The 21990-nt window shown below is 50.4% G+C and overlaps 1 protein-coding gene across 1 annotated transcript; it reads right to left on the reverse strand.

Moving 5' to 3' along the window:
* Nucleotides 1-1555: 1555 nt before the first annotated feature.
* LOC123626223 (immunoglobulin lambda-1 light chain-like) lies at nt 1556-21934 on the reverse strand. The gene is made up of 5 exons (XM_045535114.1): nt 21874-21934; nt 21505-21788; nt 6164-6196; nt 3366-3411; nt 1556-1929 (listed from the first exon to the last, which is right to left on the reverse strand). Exons 1-5 carry the CDS (start codon nt 21917-21919, stop codon nt 1610-1612), a joined length of 729 nt encoding a protein of 242 aa, XP_045391070.1. The 5' UTR covers nt 21920-21934; the 3' UTR covers nt 1556-1609.
* Nucleotides 21935-21990: the final 56 nt, after the last annotated feature.

The following is a 21990-nucleotide window of genomic DNA, read 5'->3' on the forward strand; positions in this document are numbered from 1 at the left end:
ACTGAGCTGAAAGAGACTTGGGTGTCCCATCTCCCACTGGATCTCAGTTTTCACGTCCATGAAATTGGGTCAGACAGATCCTGCAGGACACGAGGACCCCTAAGCTTCCTTGTAGCTTGGAGGCTGTGATTTGGGGCAGAAGTGGCTGGGATCAAGCTCCAAGTGGACCTCTTTCTCTCTGCCTCACCGTGACCCAGCTCTCTGTCTTTCTAGGCTCTGTCCTGGGCCTGGCCGGACACCCAGCAGCCCTGATGTGCTGGAGGCAGAGACAGGGTGGCCTGGGAGCCCCCGGGCACTGAGGACTGACAGAGATGGCCGGAGCCTCCACATCCAGGAGGTGACGTCACCAGCTGTCGGGGCCCCTGGGGCGAGTGTGTCTCTGACAGCAGGCAGCAGGTGCATGCGGGGTGGAGGAGGCTGAGCCCCAGTGAGTGAGGGAGGCAGTGGGGCATGAGGGAGCAGGAGGGTCTGGGGGTGCTGAGTCCCCGTGGAGCCTGACCTTGACTTAGCTCTCAGCCCACACTACTCTGCCCTGACCTGGTCTGACCTGGTCTTGACTCAAGTCTTGAATTAGACTCTGACACAGCCTCCCTTGGGCTATCACCGAATGCCCATTCTGTGCCCGGGTTAGTGCCTTTTATCATTTGTCCCCTCCTCATGTAGGCTGACCGTCCCCAGGCTCCATCCACAAACCTGTCCCTGACTCTGTCCCTGAAACTAAACCCTTCTAACTTAAACTGACCGCCCCATGTGCCTCAGCCTCATGCAGCACCGGTATCTCATAGAGTATTATCAGGCGCTTTAAAGCAGGAAAGAGGTGAACATGATTTGGGAAATGCTGGGTTTCGTCATATCAGAGTGTTTCCCTACTGCAGGACTTGTCAGTGCTTTTACTTAGCTAATGTGCATTGTGAAAGTCTGAGAAATACACCTGTGTGGTTCATTTTCCAAAGATTTCCCTGACTTCCCAGTAACGACAATCCATGGACCCCTCACCTGGTAAACGCTCTCCTGACTGGGTCCTTCATTATGGAGCTGAGATTTTCAACCTCTGTTCCTGCTCAGACAATGGCCTTTGCTCAAGGGTCTCCTTCCCCCTTGTTTCTGCCTCCGACCTGCACCTGTGCTCCTGGGACCCCCCTCATTTCTCCTGATTCCCTTCTCAGTTCCTCCCCCCATCGCTCCCACTGGGCCCCTCTCCCTTCCCAAGGGCGTGAGGACAGCATCCCAGGGTCTATTCTGCGGGGACAACTTCCTGTTCTGGGTCATGGTTCCCACGGGCACAGGGAGCCCTCCCAGGCCCCGTTCAGGGTGGAACAACAGGCACATGCGATCTCACTGGGAACCGTCTCTGCCCCTGAGCAGCGACCCTTCAGCCCAGAGACACGAGCAACACTAAAGGCAGGTGAGCGATGCTGGATGATGCGCGATTCGGAGTTTATTGAGGAGAAGGAGCATCGGGGAGGGTGTGAGACCCTCCTGCCAAGCTGGTGCCGGGCTGGAGGCTCAGGGGGACAGACGAGACTCGGGGAAAGGGGTGTCTAAGTGAGAAAGGCCCCTCCCTGGGCTCCTGCAGCTCCAGCCCCGAGGGTGGGGTGGGGGCCGGGGCCTAGGCACACTCTGCAGGGGACACTGACTTCTCCACGGTGCTGCCTTCGTGCGTGACCTGGCAGCTGTACTTGCTGCGAGCTTTCCACTGGGCGGCTGACAGGCTCAGGTAGCTGCTGGCCGCGTACTTGTTGTTGCTCTGTTTCGAGGCCTCGGTGGTCTCCACGCCCTGGGTGACGGGGCTGCCGTCTGCCTTCCAGGCCACGGTGACGGCGCCCGGGTAGAAGTCGCTGACCAGACACACCAGTGTGGCCTTGTTGGCTTGGAGCTCCTCAGAGGAGGGTGGGAACAGACTGACCGAGGGGGCGGCCTTGGGCCCACCTGTGGGGTGGGGGAGGGGGTGTCAGAAGCTGAGGGAGAGTCTGGGTGTTTGTCCCCCGTACCCGACGTCTGAAGTCTCTGTGACCATTCACATTGTGGCCGTCTGGGGCACCGGGGACTGTCCTTTCCTCTGTCTGTCACCTCTTCCTACTGGAGCCCCCTGGAGAGCAGACAGCCCTGTACCCTCCTAGAAGCCATGCCCATGTCATCGCTCCCAGGTGACCTGACCAGCCACTCCCCCCGCAGCCTCAGTTTCCCCGTGTTCTGGGGCAGGCTGTGCTCCCTGCTCCCGGTCTCTGGGTCTGAGTTTGGAATCTGGCCCCGACCTCCAGATCCCTCAGCCCCGGACCCAGGATCCCCCACTCGATCCTTCCAGGGCCCGGAGCCTCTTCTGCGATCCAGGGGGTCCCTGCCCAGCCGCAGGACGGCCCCGGCTCTGTGTGGGGGAGCTCTGAGACTGAACCCAGTGCCCGGTGTGGCCTGGAGCCTCCTGTCCCCTCGGGCACCAGGCTCTGGCCCAGCCCGGCCCACTCAGCTGTCCCGGGGGAGTGGGCTCCGCCAGGCCAGCCCGGGGCTCTTCTGAGGCTCCGCCATCTCCCCGTCCCGCCAGCCTGACCACAGGACCCTCCGCCCTGGCTATGCTCTCGGGGCCGCTCCCCAGAGCCCAGGGCACGGCTGCCGCAGGACCCCTCAGCACCTCGGTGACTCCTGGCTTTGCTGGCAGCCGTGGGGTTCTCTGTACCCTCACTCACCCCCCTTCTGTCACCTCCTGAGTCTAAGGTGCCCTTTGAGGAAGGCAGGAGAGCGACCGTGGGCAGGTGAGACTCCAGGCCCAGGGGTGAAGGGCTCCGGGCACAGACGAGCCTCTGCCCCGAGGGAGCCACTCCTTTCTGCTGCCCACGCTGGGAGGGCTGGACTCTGGTCACCTCGCCCAGGCTGACCCGTCTCTCTGCGTCCCCCTGTCCTCATGGCCCAGCAGAGGCCAGAGAGCTGCAGCCCAGACCCAGGGGCCCTCTGCGTCCTCCACTTGTCTCTCCCAGCGTGACCCCCTGTTCCCGTGTCCCTGGCCCCTGGTGGCCTCCCAGCCCAGACCCTGGGGTCTCGGGGACTGTCTCTAACACTGCCGCAGTGGCCCTCGTCAGAACTGGCCTCTGCCGCCCACTCGGGCAGCTGGGCCGGGAGCGGGGACGGCGCCCCTCCCTGGCCAACCCAGCCGGCCGGCGACAGCGGGCAACTGCTGGAACCTGACGGTGGCGGCTGCTGCTGTTGGGGCCCTTCCTGCTGGCTACCCCGAGACCAACCCGCCTCCCCAGGGCCCACTGATGTCCTTAAGGCTGAGGACGGCAGAGGGGAAGGAGCCCCCAGAGGGAGAAAACGGGCTTTCCGGAGACGGCAGAGGGAGAGGCAGGTTGGGAACGGTTGTGAGAGCCACTTACCTAGGACGGTGAGCTGGGTCCCGCCGCCGAAGACATACCACAGTGACTGAGGCTCAGACCAAAACCCGTGGGGCCAGCACCTGGCGCCCACCCTCCGGGGGCTGGGCTGGAGCAGGAACCTGCTGGGCGTGACAGCACAGGGCGGGGCTGTGACTAGGCCCAGGGGAGGTGCCCGATCAGTCCCCCGGGGGAGTCCCCGTGCCTGTCCCCTGTCGGAGGCAGGTGCTGCCCTCGGCCTTGGAGTCACCCCAGTGAGTGTCCCCCCTGTGAGGCTGTCGGTGCAGATGGCAACGCCGGGCGCGGTAGGTGCTCAGCAAATCCCCGGTGACGTGTGGCCGAGGGAGCGCTGAGCTGGCTCAGGCCTGCGCCACCGCTCCTGGCCTCACTGTCAGGGCCTCTGAGTCTTCCTCTCCCACACGTCCCTGAGGTCCAGCAGGCCCCGGCCGGCTTCCTTCCCGGACGAGGACACCGCTTGGAAACTCCTCTGCCTTCATTTCTATCCAGAGAGACACGATCAGTCCCACCTAATTCATGACGCCTTCTCTGATCTCTCAGGCCACTCTTCCCATCTACTTACCCAACCATCTGCGCGTCCATTTGTCCATCTGTCTGTCCGGCTATCATTCACTCATTCATCCATCTGCACACCGTCCTATCTGTACCTGGCCCTGTTTCGTGTGCCGGGGACGTGGCAGTGTCCCCTGGGCTCTCACTTCCATCTCTCCCTGAAAAGTCTCAGGCCAAGGCCAACAAGGCCCTGCTCGCAGTCAAGTCCAGGGTCCCTCCCCAGTCCCTGTTGTGTCTGATGTCTCCTGTGGGATGCAACACGGGGTCAGCCCCTCTTTCTAAGGATGCTCTTCCCCTTGGAGTCTGAGGCCACCCACTCTCCTCTTCTCCTGCACCCCCTTCTCGCCGGCCCATGCCAGCTGCTGCCCCCAGCCCCCCGCCCTGCCCCATTCTTGGCATCTTCCCAGACTGTGGACTCTCCAGTCACCCGGCAGGAATCCCAAACGAGTCACGTCCAGACGAGCCTGACCACCTTCCTCCAACCAGTGCTTTCTCACTGCAGTGACCACGATACTCCCCGATCCCCAGCCGGAAACCTGGAGTCACTCCCGGTCAGGCCACCTCGCCTCCCACACCGGGTCCTTAGATGCTGCATCTAAATATTCCTTTTAGGAAACATTACAACTGATGCCACAGAAACACAAATGATTGCTAGAGGCTACTATAAGCCAACGAATTGGAAAACCTATAGGACATTGGTAAATTCCTGGACACGTACAACCTACCAAGATTGAACCATGAAGAACAGAAGACCTGAACAGACCAGTAACAGGTAACAAGAGAAAAGCTGTAATAAAAGGCTTCCCATCAAAGAAAAGCTCCGGTCCTAATGGATTCACTGCTGAATTCTATGAAAAATTTAAAGAAGAACAAATACCAGTTCTACTCAAACTATTCCAAAAAATTGAAGAGGAGGGAGTACTTCCAAACTCATTGTGCAAGGCTAGCATTACCCTGATACTAAAACCAGACAAGGATACAACACAAAAAGAAACTACAGGCCAATATCCCTGATGAACGCAGATGCAAAAATCATCAACAAAATATTATAGCAAACTGAATTCAACAACACATTACAAAGATCATTCGCATGATCAGGTAGGATTTATTCCAGGGATGAAAGGATGGTGCAATGTATACAAGTCCATAAACACAGCAGTGACATTTTTTAAAATAAATAAATAAACATTCCTTTTAAAGTTAAAACAAGGCTCAGAATAATTAAGAAACAACAAAATGACCCTCTGAGGCTCCAAAACTGCAAGAAGGCCCAGGTCTTGCCTTTGTTGATGTTAGTTTCAAACTCAAGTCCGTACAAGGATGCAGCCTTGAGTTGGGGCTTCCTGGTGCAGGCATCTCTCCAGGGGGTCGGACCAGAGTGTTTCCATCTTAGAAGCTGGTCCAGTAAGTGGTGGTTGGATTTGTGATGCAAATATAAAATTTTTTTTCTTACTTTCAAAAAATCTGTATTCTTTTAAAATTGTAAGAATATAACATATAACACAATTAAGCGAAATAGAAGTGCATATAAAAAGCGTAAATCTATCTCTCCATCTCTCTCCTGCTATGTAGAGCCCAATTTCCTGGTTTTAAATTGTGATAAAACATACATAGCATAACATTTTCCACTTTGACCATTTTGAAGTGTACGGTTCAGTGGCATTAAGTACATTCGCACTGTTGTGTGACCATCTCCAGACATTTTTCTCCTTCCCAAACAGGAACTCTAGACCCATTAAGCAATAACTCTCCATTTCCCCCACCCCTTGGCTGTGTACATTCTAATCTACTTTTTGTCTGTGGGAATTTGCCTATTCCAGGTAGCTCATATAGATGGAATCATACATTTGTCCTTTTGTGACTGGCTTATTTAACTTAGCTTAACGTCTTCAGGGTTCATCCGTTTTGTAGAACATGTTTGAAATTAATTTTATGACTAATACAAAACCTAGTTAAAAGTAGGTTGGGAACAGTGGCTCATGCCTGTAATCCTAGAACTTTGGGAGGCCAAGGCGGGAGGGTCGCTTGAGGTCAGGAGTTTGGGACCAGCCTGAGCAAGAGCGAGACCCCTCTCTAAAAACAAAAAAGCACATTATAAAAGTAATTAACAATCTCAGCCTATTAATACCTATTAAAAGTAAAACAAAAATGAAATCTATTTCTCAAAAACAAACAATGAAAACAACTCTTAATAAACTATGAGTTGATGAGATGTTTACTTGATAAGTGACATTTACCAGAATTCTACAGCAATAATAATCACTCTTAACAGTGAAATACTACCTGCCTTCTCATTAAAGTCTGAAAACAAGGCAGGGTATCCTTTGCATTTCTATTATTCATAATATTCTGGAGGTTCTAAGCAATGCAATGAGATAAGAAAGAAAACTAGGGATATAAATATTAAAAATAAAGAGAATGGGTTGGAAAACTGCTAAAAGAAACGAAATCAATATTTTAAAATTGGTAACTTTCTTCTCATCATCAATAACCAATTAGAATATGTAATGGGCGAAAATCACATTCTCAGTAGCAACAGAATAAGGAAAACATATAAGAATACCTTAATAAGAAATATGAAAAACCCACATGAATGAAACTATGAAAATTTAGTAGAATACACATAAGGAGAGACAAGCCCTGCTCCCAGATGGAAAAGTCAAATATTGTAAAGATGCCAGTGACTTCTAAAATCAGCCAATAAATGTAATTCACTTAAATCATGTTTCAAATTTTTAAAATAATTTAATCAACTGATTTTAAAGTTCATTTTAAAACAAAAAGAATGAGGACGGGTTTTCCCTATCAGATGTCAATCCACAGTCTAGAATTATAGGAATTAAACCAGTGTGATACCAATGTAATAAATAAATAATTTTATGGAACCAAATAGAACAGAAAAATCACAAATTTATATATGGTAAGAGAAAAAAGATCAGACTGCTCAAAAAGTAGTGCTGACAAATGGTTATTGTTTAAAAAAGAAAGAAGTTTGATTTGTATCTAAGGCCCTATGTAAAAATAAAATCATAATGTGTTGAATATCTAAATAGAGAACAAATACTAGCAGGTACTGAAAGGAAATATAGGAGAACATTTTTATATTATTGGGGTAGAGAAGACCTTAAGTATGGCACAAGACCCCATTAAACAGGGGCAAAAGTTAGACTGAAATAAACACAAAGTCAAATACCATATTCTCACACATAAGCAGGAGCTACACAATGAGCACACACGGACATACAGAGTGGAATAACAGACACTGGAAACTCCAAAAGGTGGAGGGTGGGAGGGTGTACTGGGTTCAATTTACACCATTCGCATGATGGGTACACTAAAAGCCCAGGCCAGGCGCGGTGGCTCACGCCTGTAATCCTAGGATTCTGGGAGGCCGAGGCGGGAGGATCACTTGAGGTCAGGAGTTCAAGACCAGCCTGAGCAAGAGCGAGACCCCCGTCTCTACTAAAAATAGAAAAAAAAAAATAGCCAGTCAACTAAAAATAGAAACAAAAAATTAGCGGGGCGTGGCCCGTAGTCCCAGCTACTCGGGAGGCTGAGGCAGGAGGATCACTTAAGCCCAGGAGTTTGAGGTTGCTGTGAGCTAGGCTGATGCCACGGCACTCACTCTAGCCCAGACAACAAAGCTAGACTCTGTCTCAAAAAAAAAAAAAAAAGCCCAGACATCACCACTATGCAATATATCCATGTAGCAAAACTGTACTTTACCTCCTAAATGTATAAAACGAAAAGAAAAAAAAAAGGCATATGTATTTTGTAATTGTAAATCATTTATCTTGTTTTAAAGACAAAATAAAGAATACATGGTCTTAAGGAAATAATGGGAAATTTAAAAATCATAAAGAAAAAAGTTAAAGTTGAAATTATTTATAAGTCCACTATGGAGAGATAACCATTATTAATAGCTTTGGTATGTTTTCTTCCAGGCTTAAAAAAAAGCATATATATTTATATTTTAAAACAAAATTAATGAGATTTTTCTTCTTTTCTTATAATAGTAATCTATACATTTCCTTCTAGGCGTTGTTTTAGCTGCACTTCACAACTTCTGATGAATTGTATTAATATTGTCTTTTCATTCAATTCAGTTTTCTAAGCTTTCACCTTTAAGACATCAGAAAAGTAAATCAAACCTAAAGAGAGAAAACAATAAAGGGCAGAAATCAATTAAACTGAGAGCAGGCAAAACAATAGAGAAAACAAATTAAACCAAACATGTGGTTCTTGAAAAGATAGAAAAAAATTAATAAACCTCTAACCATCACTACAGTCATTAAAATGCTAATAGAGGCTGGGCGTGGTGGCTGACGCCTGTAATCCCAGCACTCTGGGAGGCCGAGGCGGGTGGATCACTCGAGGTCAGGAGTTCGAGATAAGCCTGAGCAAGAGCGAGACCCCGTCTCTACTAAAAATAGAAACAAATTATCTGGCCAACTAAAATATATATATAGAAAAAAATTAACCGGGCATGGTGGTGCATGTCTGTAGTTCCAGCTACTCGGGAGGCTGAGGCAGTAGGATTGCTTAAGCCCAGGAGTTTGAGGTTGCTGTGAGCGAGGCTGACGCCACGGCACTCACTCTAGCCCGGGCAACAAATCGACACTCTGTCTCAAAAAAAAAAAAAAATGCTAATAGAGAATACTAGAACCAACTTTATGCTAAAAAATCTACCACTTAGATGAAATGAACTAATCACTTGAAAAACAGAAACTACTAAAGCTCATCTGTATCTATTTTAGGAATTGAACTCAAGAGTTAAAAGCCTTCGAACAAACAGCTTCAGGTCCAGATAGCTTCACTTGGGAGTTCTAAATTCTTCCTTAAAAACATTTAAGGAAGTTAAAGGAATTTTTAAAACATTTAAGGAAATAATACCAACTCTACACAATCTCTTCTAGAAACCAGAAGAGTACACTTCCAAATAATTTTATGAAGTAAGCATTACCCTGATACCAAAAGTCAACAAAAACATTGCAAGGAAAACTTCAGACCAATGTCTTTCATTAACATAGATTAAAAAGTTGTCTACAAAAAAATCAGCAAATCAAACTCAGCAATATATAAAAAGACTATTTTATATATATTCACATAATCGTGTGGCATTCATTCTGGAAATGCAAGGTCAGTTCAACATTCAAAAGTCAATCATGTTATCCAACATACTAACAGACTAAAGAAGAGAAATCATTTGCTCATCTTAATAGATGCAGAAATAGCATTTGACAAAATTCAACATTTATTCATGATAAAAACTCTTAGAAAACTAGGAATAGATGGGAACTTCTTTAAGCTGATAAAAAGCATCTACAAAAAAACCTACAACTTATATCGCATTAATAGTGAAAGAGTGAATGTTTTCCCCCTGTGACTGGGACGAAGGATGTCTGCTCTCATCACTTCTACTCAACATCCTACTGGAAGTCCGAGACAGTAAGTTGTAGTTAAAAGACAAACTCACAAATGAGAGGAATGATTTGCAAATCATATATTTGATAAGGGTCTGGTATCCAGAATGTACAAAGAAATCTCATAATTCAATAAGAAAAAGACAGCCCAATTAAAAAAAAACCCATTATTTCTCCAAAGAAGATATAAAAATGGCCAGTAAGCACATGACAAGATGTTCAGCATCATTATTCGTTAGGTGCATGCAGACCAAAACAATGAGATGCCACTTTGCAGCCTTCAGGATGGCTACAACTGAAAACAAGGAAAATAATGAGCGTTTGCAAGGATGTGGAGAAATTGTAACCTTTATGCGTGGCTGGTGGGATTGCAGCCACCATGAGAATCGGTTTGGCAGTTCCTCAAAAAGTTAAACACAGAATAATCACAGGACCCAGCAATTCCACTGTTAGGCGTGTACCCCAAGCAAGCATATACCACTGTTAGGCATTCCAATATGAACACAAATGTTCATAAAAGCACTCTTCTCAGTCACTAAAAGGTGGAAATAATTCTAATGTTGGTCAACTAATGAATGATAAACAGGATGTCGTATGTCAATACAATGGAATAATATTTGGCCCCAAAAAGAATGAAGCACTCACACATGCTACAACATGAATAAACCTTGAAAATATTACGCAAATAATTAAGCCAGACCCAGAAGGTCATATATTGTATGATTCCATTTATACAAAATATCCACAATAGGCAAACCTTATTATATGACTATTACAAACCCTATTATATTAAGTAAAAACAGAAACCAGATTAGTGGTTACCAGGGGCTGGGAGATGAACGAGTAGAGAGTGATTGCTTTTGGGTTTCCTTTTGGGGTGATTAAAATATGCTAGACATTGATTGTGGGAGTGCAAAAAGGCACAGACACTGTGGAAACCATTTGGCCGTTTCTAATAAATATACACTTATGCATATCAAGCAAATCCTACTCCTAGGTATTTATCCAAGTGGGTTAAAAACTTAAGTTCAAGCCAAGTGATGTTTGCACAGCATTGTGGATGCACTAAATGCTACTGAGTGGTACACTTTAAAATGGTTACAGCATTGAATTTTATGTTATATGGATTTTATGTCAAGTTTTAAAATAAAGTGACAATACCAAGTGCTAGTGGGGATGCAGAACAACTGGAACTCTTACACATTGCTTGTGGGAATGAAGAGACATTCTGGAAAAACCATTTGGCAGTTTCTTATAAACATGTGCTTTGGCGCACCAGGCAATTCCTACTCCCAGGTATTTATCCAAGTGGAATGAAAACTTATGTTCACACAAAAGCTTGAATGCAAATGTGTACACTGGCTTGATCCAACATTGCCCAAAACTGGAAACAACCCAAATGTCACTCAGCTGAATGGCTCAGGTGAATGGCTAAATGATCTGTGATACATTCATAAATGGAATCCTATTCAGCAATAAAAAGGAAAAAATCATGATACAACCAACCACCTGGAGGCACACCCAGAAAATTATGCTGAGTGAAAAAAAGCCAGTCCCCTAAGGTTACATACTGTATGATTCTATCTACAGAACATTCTTGAAAGGACAAAATTATAGAAATGGAGACAAAATTAGCAGTTGCCAGGGGTTAAGGAGTGGTGTGAGAGAGAGGAAAGGGAGTGTGATAAAAAGGGAACCTGAGGGATCTTTGTGTCAGCAATCTTCTGTTCCTAGACTGTATCAGTGTCAATATCCCGGCTGAGATATCGCACTACCGTATGTCACCATCAGGGGAAACTGGGCCAAGTATATAAGGGATCTCGATAATACTTCTTATAACTGTGTGTGAGTGAATCTACAGTGATCTCAAAGCATATATGGGATCCCTCTATATTACTAAATACTTCTTACAATTGCATGTGAATGAATCTATAATGATTTCAAAATGAAAAGTTTAATTTAAAAAAAGGTTACATACTTTATGATTTTATTTATATGCTATACTGGAAAAAGCACATAAGTAGAGTCAGAAAGAGACCAGTGGTTGCCATGGTCGGGCAGAGAAAGGGCTTGACTAATAAAGGGGCACAGGGAAATTTTGTGGGGGATGATGAAAATATTCTGTATCTCGATTCTGGTGGTGGTTACACAATTCTATAATTTCAAAAAAAATTTTTTATACTACTTTTTTTGCTACTCCACAGAGTGATTTTTATTCTGATAAATTAAAATAAAATATAAAAAATAGTAAGACATTGCAGTCTGTTTTAAAAATCGTTATTACATTATTACAGTGTTCAAAAACATTGAATAGCCTTTGAATACTCCGTACCATGGGTGCACCCCAGTTTATTTTACCTTCCCCTGTGGGCATTTAGGTTGCTTCCACTTTTCCCCCACCAACACACTTACATTTAGCTGAAGTTTTGATTATTTCCTCAAGATAAATTTCTAGAAGTGGAATTACTCCATTAAAAGGAATGCACATTTTTATGAATGTTCATACATGTTTCAGAAATTCAGTCTCCCACCGTCAGCCCGCGAGAGCGCCCCTTCCTCCCCGCTCAGCCTCGGGCACCGTCTCTTCACCTCCACTCGCCCCTGTCACCGGGCCCTTGGCCCCTGGTGGCGCTGGCGGCGCGTCCTCGCCACCCCAGGGCGCAGGCTCCCCAACTCCCCAGCCCAAATGCACCCAAGAGAGTCAATTTTTCCAAAACACCAAGCCAGCTCTGACGGTCCCCTACTCAGTCCGCCCAGGACTCCCCCGGACCGGATGGCGGATAAAAGCCAGCTCCCCCACCCGCACTCCGCCGGCCTCGCGCCCTGCTCCCCACGCCCCGCCTTTGCGGGCGCCCGACACCAGCCGGCGCCCCCAGATCTGCGAGCCCAGCCTGGCCCCAGCAAACGCGGTGACCGAGCCCCGGAGTGGGCGCCTCGGGGGGCCCAAGCCACGCCCTGCCCCCTGCGCCCTGCGCCCTGCAGGCCACCTTCTCTTGGACCGCTTCGTTAGAAACACAGGACCTGCTGATGCGTCCCGGTGTTCTCTTAACTGCCCATCAAAAAAGCCAGGGGTGATCCTCGCTCCCTCCTTTCCCGTTCCCTCCACTTCCTGACTCTGTCTCCTTATCTGTCAGATTCTGGGTCACCACAGCACCCTCCCTGGGGTCTGTCTAGTTCTGGATTCCCACCCCCGCCCACCCATCCAAGTCTGGTCCTGTCACTTCCCTGCAAATGACCCCCGGGACTCCCCGGATGAAGTCTTTCTCCAGGGATGGTCCCCTGGGGCTGGCCCTAGTCGCCTGTCCTGCCTCCTCTCAGACCGCCTTGGCCCCAGGGCCCACACGCTCCAGCTCTGGGGACCATCAGGGGCTTCCTGAGCTCTCTGTGCCCGAGAGGCCCTTGCCCAGGTATGTCCTTCTACCTGATCCCGTCCCCTGTGGGGCTTGCTTTGGCCTTCCCAGTCTTGCAGTCATCACACTGCATGTGGCTGTCACCTCACCGGACACCCTCTCCCTGTGGACTTGAGTGGGGCAAGTCTAGACGTCAGCCCGGGCTCAGAGCCTGATGATGACGGGACCCCTTGCTCCGCAGTCCCTGCAGGGCACCCGTAGGTGCGGACCCGTCCCCGTGGCCGGCTGCTGGCGTAGCACGGAGTCAGCTCATCCCGCTGGGGCCCTCACTGGCCACCCCAGCGTCCTCGGGGTGGGGGGGGGGGTCAGGCTGCAAGGCCCTCACCCCATAAGGACTCCTCACTTTGCAGAGGGGAAACTGAGGTCTGAGAGGTGGCCGTGTCAGTTTGAACAGCTTAGAAATGAGGCCATCATGCCTAGAGCTGGAGGACAGGGGACAGCTGCAGTTCTGTGCACATGAACTGTGTGACCTTGTGCAGGTGGCCTCACCTCTCTGACCTCTATCCCCATCTGTAAAATGGGGATAACAGTGGGACCTGAGGGGGAGGTTCTGCCCCTAAAATGAGTAGTGTTCTTGGGGTGTGAAATGTACAAGTGATGAAGGGGTTGTTGTGTCACAGATTGTCACAAATGGATCTAGATGCTCAGTGCTTTATCTGGGGACTTCCCACCACACATAGAGAGGAGGCTTTCCCTTGGAGGCACCTGCACCCTGGGTGGGCTCGGGCTCCCGAGGGGACAGTCCCAGGAGGCCACTCTGGCTAAGGGTCCTTGGCTAAGGGTCTGGGGACCTGCAGACCCCAGGGAAGGCCCCTCACAACATCAGCTGGAGTGCACCGCCTGGTGCTCCGGGGAGTGGCCCCTGCCCAGCGAGGGTCAGGGACGGAGGGGGCTCATGGGGCAGGGGAAGGGGAGGGGGAGGCCTGGGCGCCCTGCGTGGACAGCAGCCACCAGCTGCGAGGACGAGGACATCCTGTCTCTGTTTCTGCCCTACCCAGAGGACTAGGAGGAGGAGAGTGAGCTGCCAGCCTTGGTGCAGAATTTAAGGAGGAGGTCAGAAAACTCAGGAATCATATAAATAGTATTTTAATATGATATTAAAAATAAAAATGAATTCGAACAAATCCATGATGGACAAAATATCAACACTTTAAAGCCAGTGTCTGCCCAGGCCCCCTCTGGGGTTAACTTGCTTTCTCACTCCCCCCACCCGCTGGTCTCCCCATGAGTCGCCCATTCCCGGCTCCAGCCACAGGACCCCGCGTCCCCCTGCAGCTCTCGTCCCTTACCTGCTCCACGGGATCCCCGGGCTGTACTGGCTGCTTCCCGCCCGGACTCCGGGGCCGGGGGTCCTGCTCCGAGGTGCCTCCGTGGAGGACAGGAAACCGCGGGTGCCCAGGGCCAAGCCCAGCAGCAGCAGCAGGGGCCAGCGCAGCCTGGGGGCAGGACCCAGTCCCCCAGGAGCCTCACGGCCCACCTGGCCCTTCCCAGGCCTCATCTGCCCTCAGGGTCGAAGGCACCTGTGGCTGGATTTGCAGCGTGGGATCCGCGGAGAGGGGGCCCTCTGTGGTCCCTCTTGCTGGCAGTGGCCGTCCCAATGTGCCCGGTCTGTGTGGGCCTGTCTTCGCCCTGGACTGACTCTGGTACCTGCCCCTGGCCCGGTCCTTTCCACGCTCCATGGCTGTTACCCCTGGGGGTCTCTCCCAGAGGGACATCTGCCAACCGCCCCGCTGTGGTTGGGATCCAGGGCTCAACTGACACCCGCCTAGCTCCACCCCTGGGGCCCTGGTTGGAGCACGCCTGACCTGCCCTCATCCCCAATTCCCCAAGGGCGCCCCCGGTCTGTGAGCAACTTCCTGGGGCTGGAGGGGTCTGGAGAGCTGCCCAGCTCCCAGCAGAACAGGAGTCCCCAAGGGCTTGAGCTCAGGGCTCCCCAACCCAGCCCTGGGGGGAGGAGTTGGTGAGAGGGGAGGGAGATTTAGGTTTAGCCGCTCTCTGTTCAAGTCCAGGAATCCTGCTATAACAATAAAAACAGTGTTTAATGCTCCATGTTCGGCTTCTCACGGACCTCCTATCACACGGACACATACAGGCACCCCCCACACCCCCACGTATACACACCCCCACACACCCTCAGAGTCCCCTTCCCCAGCTTTCTAAAGGTATAATTGACAAGTAAAAATTGTATGTGTTTGCGGTACACAACATGTTTTGTTATATGTATGAATTGTGAAATGATTAAATCAAGCTGATTAACATTTCCATCACCTCACGTATTTTTTTCCAGTGAGAACATATAAGATCTATGCTCTTAGCAATCTCCAAGTATACGATACATTATTAGGAACTGCGGTCTCCTTGCTGTATCTGTAGCTCTCTAGAACTCACCCTGGTAGACTGCACGCAGGGCCAGTAGCTCTGGAGAGCAGTGTGTGGAGTCTCCATGGCTAGCGCTGAGTCTGGCCCAACGGGCCGTGGTTTCCGCCGGGTCCCTGGGCCCTTTCCCTCCCCTGGGGGTCCTGCTCCCCTCCCCTCTTCCCAGGCCCCTGTGCTGTGCTGTGGGTGGGCAGCAGGGGGCCAGCAGGGACTCAGCACTGGTGCGGGATGGTGGTGGCCTGGCTCTTCACTGTCACTGCGGGAGTGACGCCTCAGGTCACTCAGGAGTCTCCATACTCCTGTCCTCCTCCCCGGGCCAGGCTGGAAGTGCTGCTAGCTCTGCTCTTCACAGGGACCACGGTGAGGTCATTGTGGGGAGATAATTAATGTGAAAGTGGGGTTTTTTTTGCTTTAGTTTTTTTAAAAAATCGTGATTAAAAAATACATAACATAATATCTACCATCTTGACCATTTTTAAATGCATAGTTCAGGGCATTAAGTACATTCAAAGGGCCGGGCGTGGTGGCTCACGTCTGTAATCCTGGCACTTGGGAGGCCAAGGTGGGAGGATCGCTTGAGCTCAGGAATTTGAGACCAACCTGAGCAAGAGCGAGACTCCGTCTCTACTAAAAGTACAAAAAAAAAAAATTATCAGGGCAACTAAAATTACAAAAATTAGCTGGTGTGGTGGTACATGCCTGTAGTCCCAGCTACTCAGGAGGCTGAGGCAGGAGGGTCACTTGAGCCCAGGAGTTTGAGGTTGCTGTGAGCTAGGCTGACGCCACGGCACTCACTCTAGCCCAGGCAACAGAGCAAGACTCTGTCTCAAAATAAATAAATAAATAAATAATAAAAATAATTAAATTAAAAAAAACAAGTACATTCACAGTGTTGTGCAACCGTCACTACCACCTTTCTCTAGAACTTTTTCGCCTTGCGAAACTGAAACTCTGTCCCCATTAAACATTAACTTCCCGATCCCCTATCTCTAGCCCCTGGCACTCACCATTCTACTTTCCATCTGTATGAAGTCGACTGCCCCGGTGCCTCATAGGAGTGGGATCATACACTAATTGTCCTTTGAAGGTGGTTTTCAAACTGGAAAGTTCTGCACACGGGGCTGATGTGATTATTATTAACGGCTGGCCTAGCTGGCATGGTCTGCGAAAAATCACCAACCGTCATGAAATAAATGTACCTCTGATGGTACTGGGCTCCAGCTACCACTTTCCAAACTTTTCGTTGCAACTCACAGAGGGTGTGAAATCAATTAAGATGGGTGCAACTAGCATTTTGCAAAAGAGGGGGAGCCCAGAGCCAACTCCTGCTGGAGAACGTCCCGTGAAAGGCGAGGGACGTGATCGTGAGTGGGATTTTGCTTTAGTTATCTAGATCCCTAGATATGCTCCGGGGAAGGATGGAAGATTTATTTCTTGCTGGGAGTTTTGGTGGGAAATCTTTTGAAAAATGCCGTCGTGGGACACACTGTCCCAGTTGTGGGTCTGAGTTGAAGCTTGTTACCAAATCCACGCTTGCATTTCACAGTTGGCCGATCTGCTATTCATGTCCATAACTGTCCTTTGCTTTAGGTCCCCTGCAGCCCAGTCCACATGGGCCTGGTGTGTCCCCAGGGCAGTGCTGTCCAGTGGCTCATCCAGCTCTGTGAGGCTGTCCCCAGTTTGCCCCAAATTCAGTTCCATGGATGCCATAGGCCCCTCCTGGAGTTAGGCCATCCCAGATACCCTCTTGGCATCTGGCCAGCCACGGTCATGGGCTGTCCCCAACCTTTTTGGCACCAGGGACTGTTTTCATGGAAGACAATTTTTCCACTGGGGGGATCGGGGAGAGGGGAGGTGGGCAGAGCTCTGCAGCCTGGTCCCTAACAGGCCACCGACCTGGTCTGTGGCCCAGGAGTTGGGGACAGCAGCTGTAAACAGACACCCAAGTTTGCATTACCCCTTGAATTCCAAATGAGGTCAGACTCCAGGGTCCGATGCGACTCTGCTTGGATCCCAGGGTCCCACAAACACTGAGCGTCCCCTAAGGGCCAGGTGCTGCATCCCAGAGACCTCGTGGTCCTTGGGGAGATGGGCCAAGGCACTGGACAGTAACGGGGTGTGGTGCCCTCAAAACACCATGCGGTCTCGAACGACTGAGCTCAAGTGATCCTCCCGCCTCGGCCTCCCGAAGTGCTAGGGTTACAGGCATGAGCCACCGTGCCCAGCCCTTTCCTTAATTTCTTAAAGAATATTAAGAACAAAGCTAAATTTACTGTTTTTGACACATTGAAACATTCCTGGTTAGAGACCAATTTGAATAGACTTGTACTGACCAAAGATAGAAAAACGTTATAATAATTGTAATGAATCTAAACACCTCAAATATGTTTATACCTGTGAGTCTGTAACAATGCTAATAAACTAAAGTTGGATGATGCTGGCATACTGACTCATTATCTCCATAGTTGGTAAGTAAAGGGAAAAATATCAAATATTTACTATACGAATCATCCCTTAAGGAGACTCCCTCATCGGTGAGGGGAAGTTTTCTAGCTACCAAGTGAAGCAGGAGGGAAGACTGATGCAGCTCGCTTTCCGTAGTGGACAACCGGCTCTGGACAGCGAGCAGAAACGGAACGGCCCCCGGTGTGCAGATTCCACCCTCCCTCCTTACATGGGGCCACCCGCTGCTCAGCTTGTGTAACATGTCACAGCCGTACTGGCCTCTGTGTGCACGGGACCCCTTGCATTACAGTCTGAGTCTGACTGGCATGCTCCGCCCCCCAAGACCCCTGAATCTTCCTCAGATGTCCTTCCTCAAGGGTCTCAGGGTTTTCCTTGGGGCAAAATGTTTGGGTCTCTGGTCTTCAGTTCATGTTGGCTACGGGCAACATGTCCAAGCCCGTTTAGTTCTGTGCTTTCTGGTCCAACTTGGAAACTGAGTCAAGGACTTCTAGGCACAGACCACAGCCATCAGCACGCACTGTTCTGTGCTGCTCTCAGGAGTCCTGTTGGTGCCTGGGGGGTCTTTGTGGTAACAGCAAGTGCATCCTGACAATCTGGGAACCCCACCCTCTCCGGCTTCTCTCTCCTCTGTTACAGGTTCAGAAAGTTCCCAAACGGTCCCTTCCCCAAGAATTCATTCAGTCGTGCACTTGTTCATTTCTTCATGCAATTCTTATCACCGAATGTTTATCAGGCACACAAATGAGTAGAGCAGATCCTGCCCGCTGAGAACTCGCAGACTAGTGGAGGAGGGGCCTTGCTAAATAAATCTAGAGCTGTGTGGTAGGTGCTAAATATAGTTAGGAAAACATGTTGTTTGCACACTGGAGGAACAACGGCATAAAGAGATCCGGGAAGTCTTGTCCAAGCAGTGAGATCTGAGACAACTGTAGAACCCTGAGTTGGTGCGGCCAGCTGGTGGGTCCCGCAACAGGACAGGATGTCCTGTCAGTAAAGGGTTTGGGCACTCGTTTGGGGGCAACCAAGAGAATCAGGTGTTTGATGAGTTGTAGTTGGCTTAACATGGCAGAAATGGGCAGTTAGGGGTTATTCTAGAAATGGGACTTGGGACAGAGCCTGAGCCGGCCTTGGAAGGCTGTGTCATGGTGAGGACTCTGAACTTGTCCCCTCAGCCTGTGCTGTGTTCCTACGAGCTACATGCCGCCGCGGACCGCTTGGATCATGGCTGCTCCAAAGTCAGAGGAGCCACAGGTGTAAACAACATACATGATTTTGAAGACTGAATACAAACAACAGTTTAAGCTATTCAGTAACTAATTTTTATATTGATTACAGGTTGAATTGATAACATTTTGGATATATTGTATTAAATAAAATGTTATTAAAAATAATTTCACCCATTTCCTTTTACTTTTTTTTTTAATGTAGCCACTAGAAAATACGAAATTACAGATGTGGCTGGCATATGTGCCTTGGAGTATGGGAGACAATTAAGGGTCAGAGAGGAGGAGTGCAGGCAAGGCTGGATCTAGGAGTGACAAAGACGAAAGGTGGAGGGTCCAGGCTGTAGCAGGAGGGCAGGAGGCCAGATAATGGTCAAGGTGAGAAATGACGCAGACTAGAGGGAAGGATTTGATGAGAGGGAAGGCCAGACCAGTGACTGGTGAGGAAATAATGACAATACTATTTTGTTGAGTGCCCATGACAATTAAGCCCAGGTTAAGCATTTTATATAAATTAATCAGTGCTATTATTTTTCCCTTTACACACAACATTGGAAATGTTGGCCTTGATTTCAAGTGACCCCTCCAAAGCCGACTAGATTCAAGACTCACATTCCGTCTGGCCTGAGGCCCAAGTCCAGGGTCTCATCCTCCATTGAGCCAGTGGAGCAGGGGCATTAGGATGATGGACGAGTTCAACCTGACTCCTGCTTTCTGGGCCTCTTGCCATGACATGGAATTCTGGAGTCATGAAGGATGAACACAAGAGAGGGGCGGGCTATGTCCAGAAGACAGAGTTCTTTAAGGATCATCTAGCTGGCCTTGAAATGTGGGCCTGGGCCAGGTGTGGTGGCCAAGGCCTGTAGTCCCAGCTCCTTAGGAGGCTGAGGCAGGAGGATCACTCAAGCCCAGGGGTTTGAGGCTGCAGTGAGCTATGATTGTGCCTGTGAATAGCCACAGCACTCCAGCCTGGGCAACATAGCAAGATCCTGTCTCTAAAAATAATGATAATAACAAAAAACATGGACCAGGAGGCAAATGCCTGATGCAGGAAGAACGCAGTGTGTTTGAGGACATGGAAGCCCCGTGGGTCCCCAGAGCATGACATGAGCTGAGATCATCGTTTTACAAAAGAGACAATCACAGGCCACGTGTGTAAGGGCTGATATTGACACATGTCTGACTTTCCGGGGGGGACCCTTTGGGGACATTCTCAGCCAAGTTTGGGGTCACATGGGAGATGGTTTCCCTGGCACCTCTCTGAGTGTGAGCCATGCCTACACAGACTGTGGACACCTCGTGTGCAGGGTCCCTCCCTGTAGGGCACATTCTGCACCACCCCCAAGAGCTCAGGGGGCCGTGCTGTGGGGCCCGGGCTGCGGGAACCCTCCTATCCCTCCTTCACCTGACAAGCCCAGTGTGGCTCCATGAGACCACATCCAGCCCTCGAGCCTCTAGGTCTCTCCGTGGGTCCAGAGGATCAGCATCCCTTGGGTCATCAGGCAGGAGGAGTCGAGGGGGACCTCGATCACCCCACCAAGTGTGGCTTGGCTAAGAGCTGGAGGTAGGAGCTGGAGTGTTTCCCTAGAGCAGGGGGAGCAAACGGCGGCCTGAGTGCTGTATCCAGCCCAGCCGCATCTTCCTGGTAAATAAAGTTTGACAGGAGCACAGCCAGGCCCGCCTGACCACCTATTGTCTGTGGCTGCTTTCTTGCCCCAAGGACAGAACTGAGCAGTTGTGACAGAGACCATATGGCCCACCAAGCCAAAAATATTTACTATGTGGCCATTTATAGAAAACATTTGTCAGCCTCTGCCTGTCCTGCACAGAAGAGTGAATACATTTCTCTCACCGTGACCGGTGGTTCTCAACTGGGGTGATTTAGACACCCCTGGGGGACACTTGGCAATGTCTGCAGACATTTTTGGTTGTTGCACCTGGTTGGGAGGGGTTTGGTGGGTAGAGGGCAGGGAGGCTGCTCAACATCCTTCAGTGCACAGGACGGCCCCGCAACCAAGAATTGTCTGGCCCCAAATGCCAATGGGGCAAAGACGGAGAACCTGCTCTGGACCTAACACCTGGGTCCTGTTTCCCTTCCGAGAGGCCCAGTAAGGGTTTTTCTGAGCTTGTTTACCCTGTAACTCCTGAGCATGAGCAGATGCCAATAGGGGGTCCAGTCCTTGGCAAGGATGCCCACCCAGGGGCTTTTGCCCGCCCCTTGGCTCCCAGGATGCAGGGGACTATGGGCGCGGGTGAGCGCTCTCCACACACCTCAACCAAGCAGGCCGCGATCGGCCAATCTCCTGGGACCTTCCCCCCGGGTTGGTTCTTAGATGCTTCCTATGACACGGCACACGAGTCAGACCAAAATCATCAAAACAACTTCCCAAGACACAAGCAGCTTTAATCCCCAAATCCAGCCTCCATCGGGGCTTACAGCAACACTGCCCGACCGGGACGCTGTGTGGCCGGTGGCTCCACCCTCCTCCTCCACCCCAGCCTCTGCAAGGACCCCGCCCCTCTGTCTTCAGGTCAGGGCATGAGGGTCCTGGGGTGCAGCAGCCTCCTTTTCGTCCCCCCTCTCCCTGTCCCCCTCCGTGTCCCTCTCCCTGTCCCCCTCCCTGTCCCCCTCCTTCTCCATGCTCTGGGCCCCCACAGCACAGAAATATGTAGCCTCGTCCTCAGGCTGCAGCTCAGAGATGCTCAAGTACCCCCTGTTCCTGGCTACGTCTTTGAATCCAGAGAAGCGAGGGGGGACCTTGGGGCCCCAGTTCTTGTCTGAGTGGGAGAAGTATCTCAGCAGGAACCTCGGAGGGTGGCCCGGCCGCTGCTGGTACCAGAAGACGCTGTAAACGCCGATGTTGTGGTCGCTGCTCAGGGTGCAGGTGAGGCGGACTGTGGTTCCGAGGAAGGCGGACGCGGTCGGCGGCTGATGCAGCAGCAGGTGAAGTCCACAGCCTGGGGACACAGAGGCATGTGGGCCCTCGGGGCTGGGCCAGGTTGGGGACGGGGCGGGGAGCTGCGGGCTCCGGGCTTCCCTCACCTGTGCAGTGGGCGAGCAGCAGGAGCAGGACAGGGGTCCCGGACATGGCGCAGCCCCGCGAGCTCTGCCTCCCGCGGCTGCAGCTCCTGGAGCCCTCTGGGCCGGGCCAGCGTCCTC

The sequence above is a fragment of the Lemur catta genome, chromosome 21 (genome assembly GCF_020740605.2).
Source record: "Lemur catta isolate mLemCat1 chromosome 21, mLemCat1.pri, whole genome shotgun sequence".
In the NCBI taxonomy this organism is placed as follows: Eukaryota; Metazoa; Chordata; class Mammalia; order Primates; family Lemuridae; genus Lemur; species Lemur catta.

What these genes read in the sequence shown, in the direction of transcription:
- LOC123626223 (XM_045535114.1), bottom strand. Translation starts at nt 21,919, where the DNA reads ATGTCCGGGACCCCTGTCCTGCTCCTGCTGCTCGCCCACTGCACAG. An exon ending in AGCTGCAGCCTGAGGACGAG is followed by an intron (nt 6,197 to 21,504) that starts GCTACATATTTC and finishes TTCACTGTTAAG; the next exon opens with AGTGATTATTATTGCTGTAG. An exon ending in GACCCAGCTCACCGTCCTAG is followed by an intron (nt 1,930 to 3,365) that starts GTAAGTGGCTCT and finishes CCCACCCCACAG; the next exon opens with GTGGGCCCAAGGCCGCCCCC.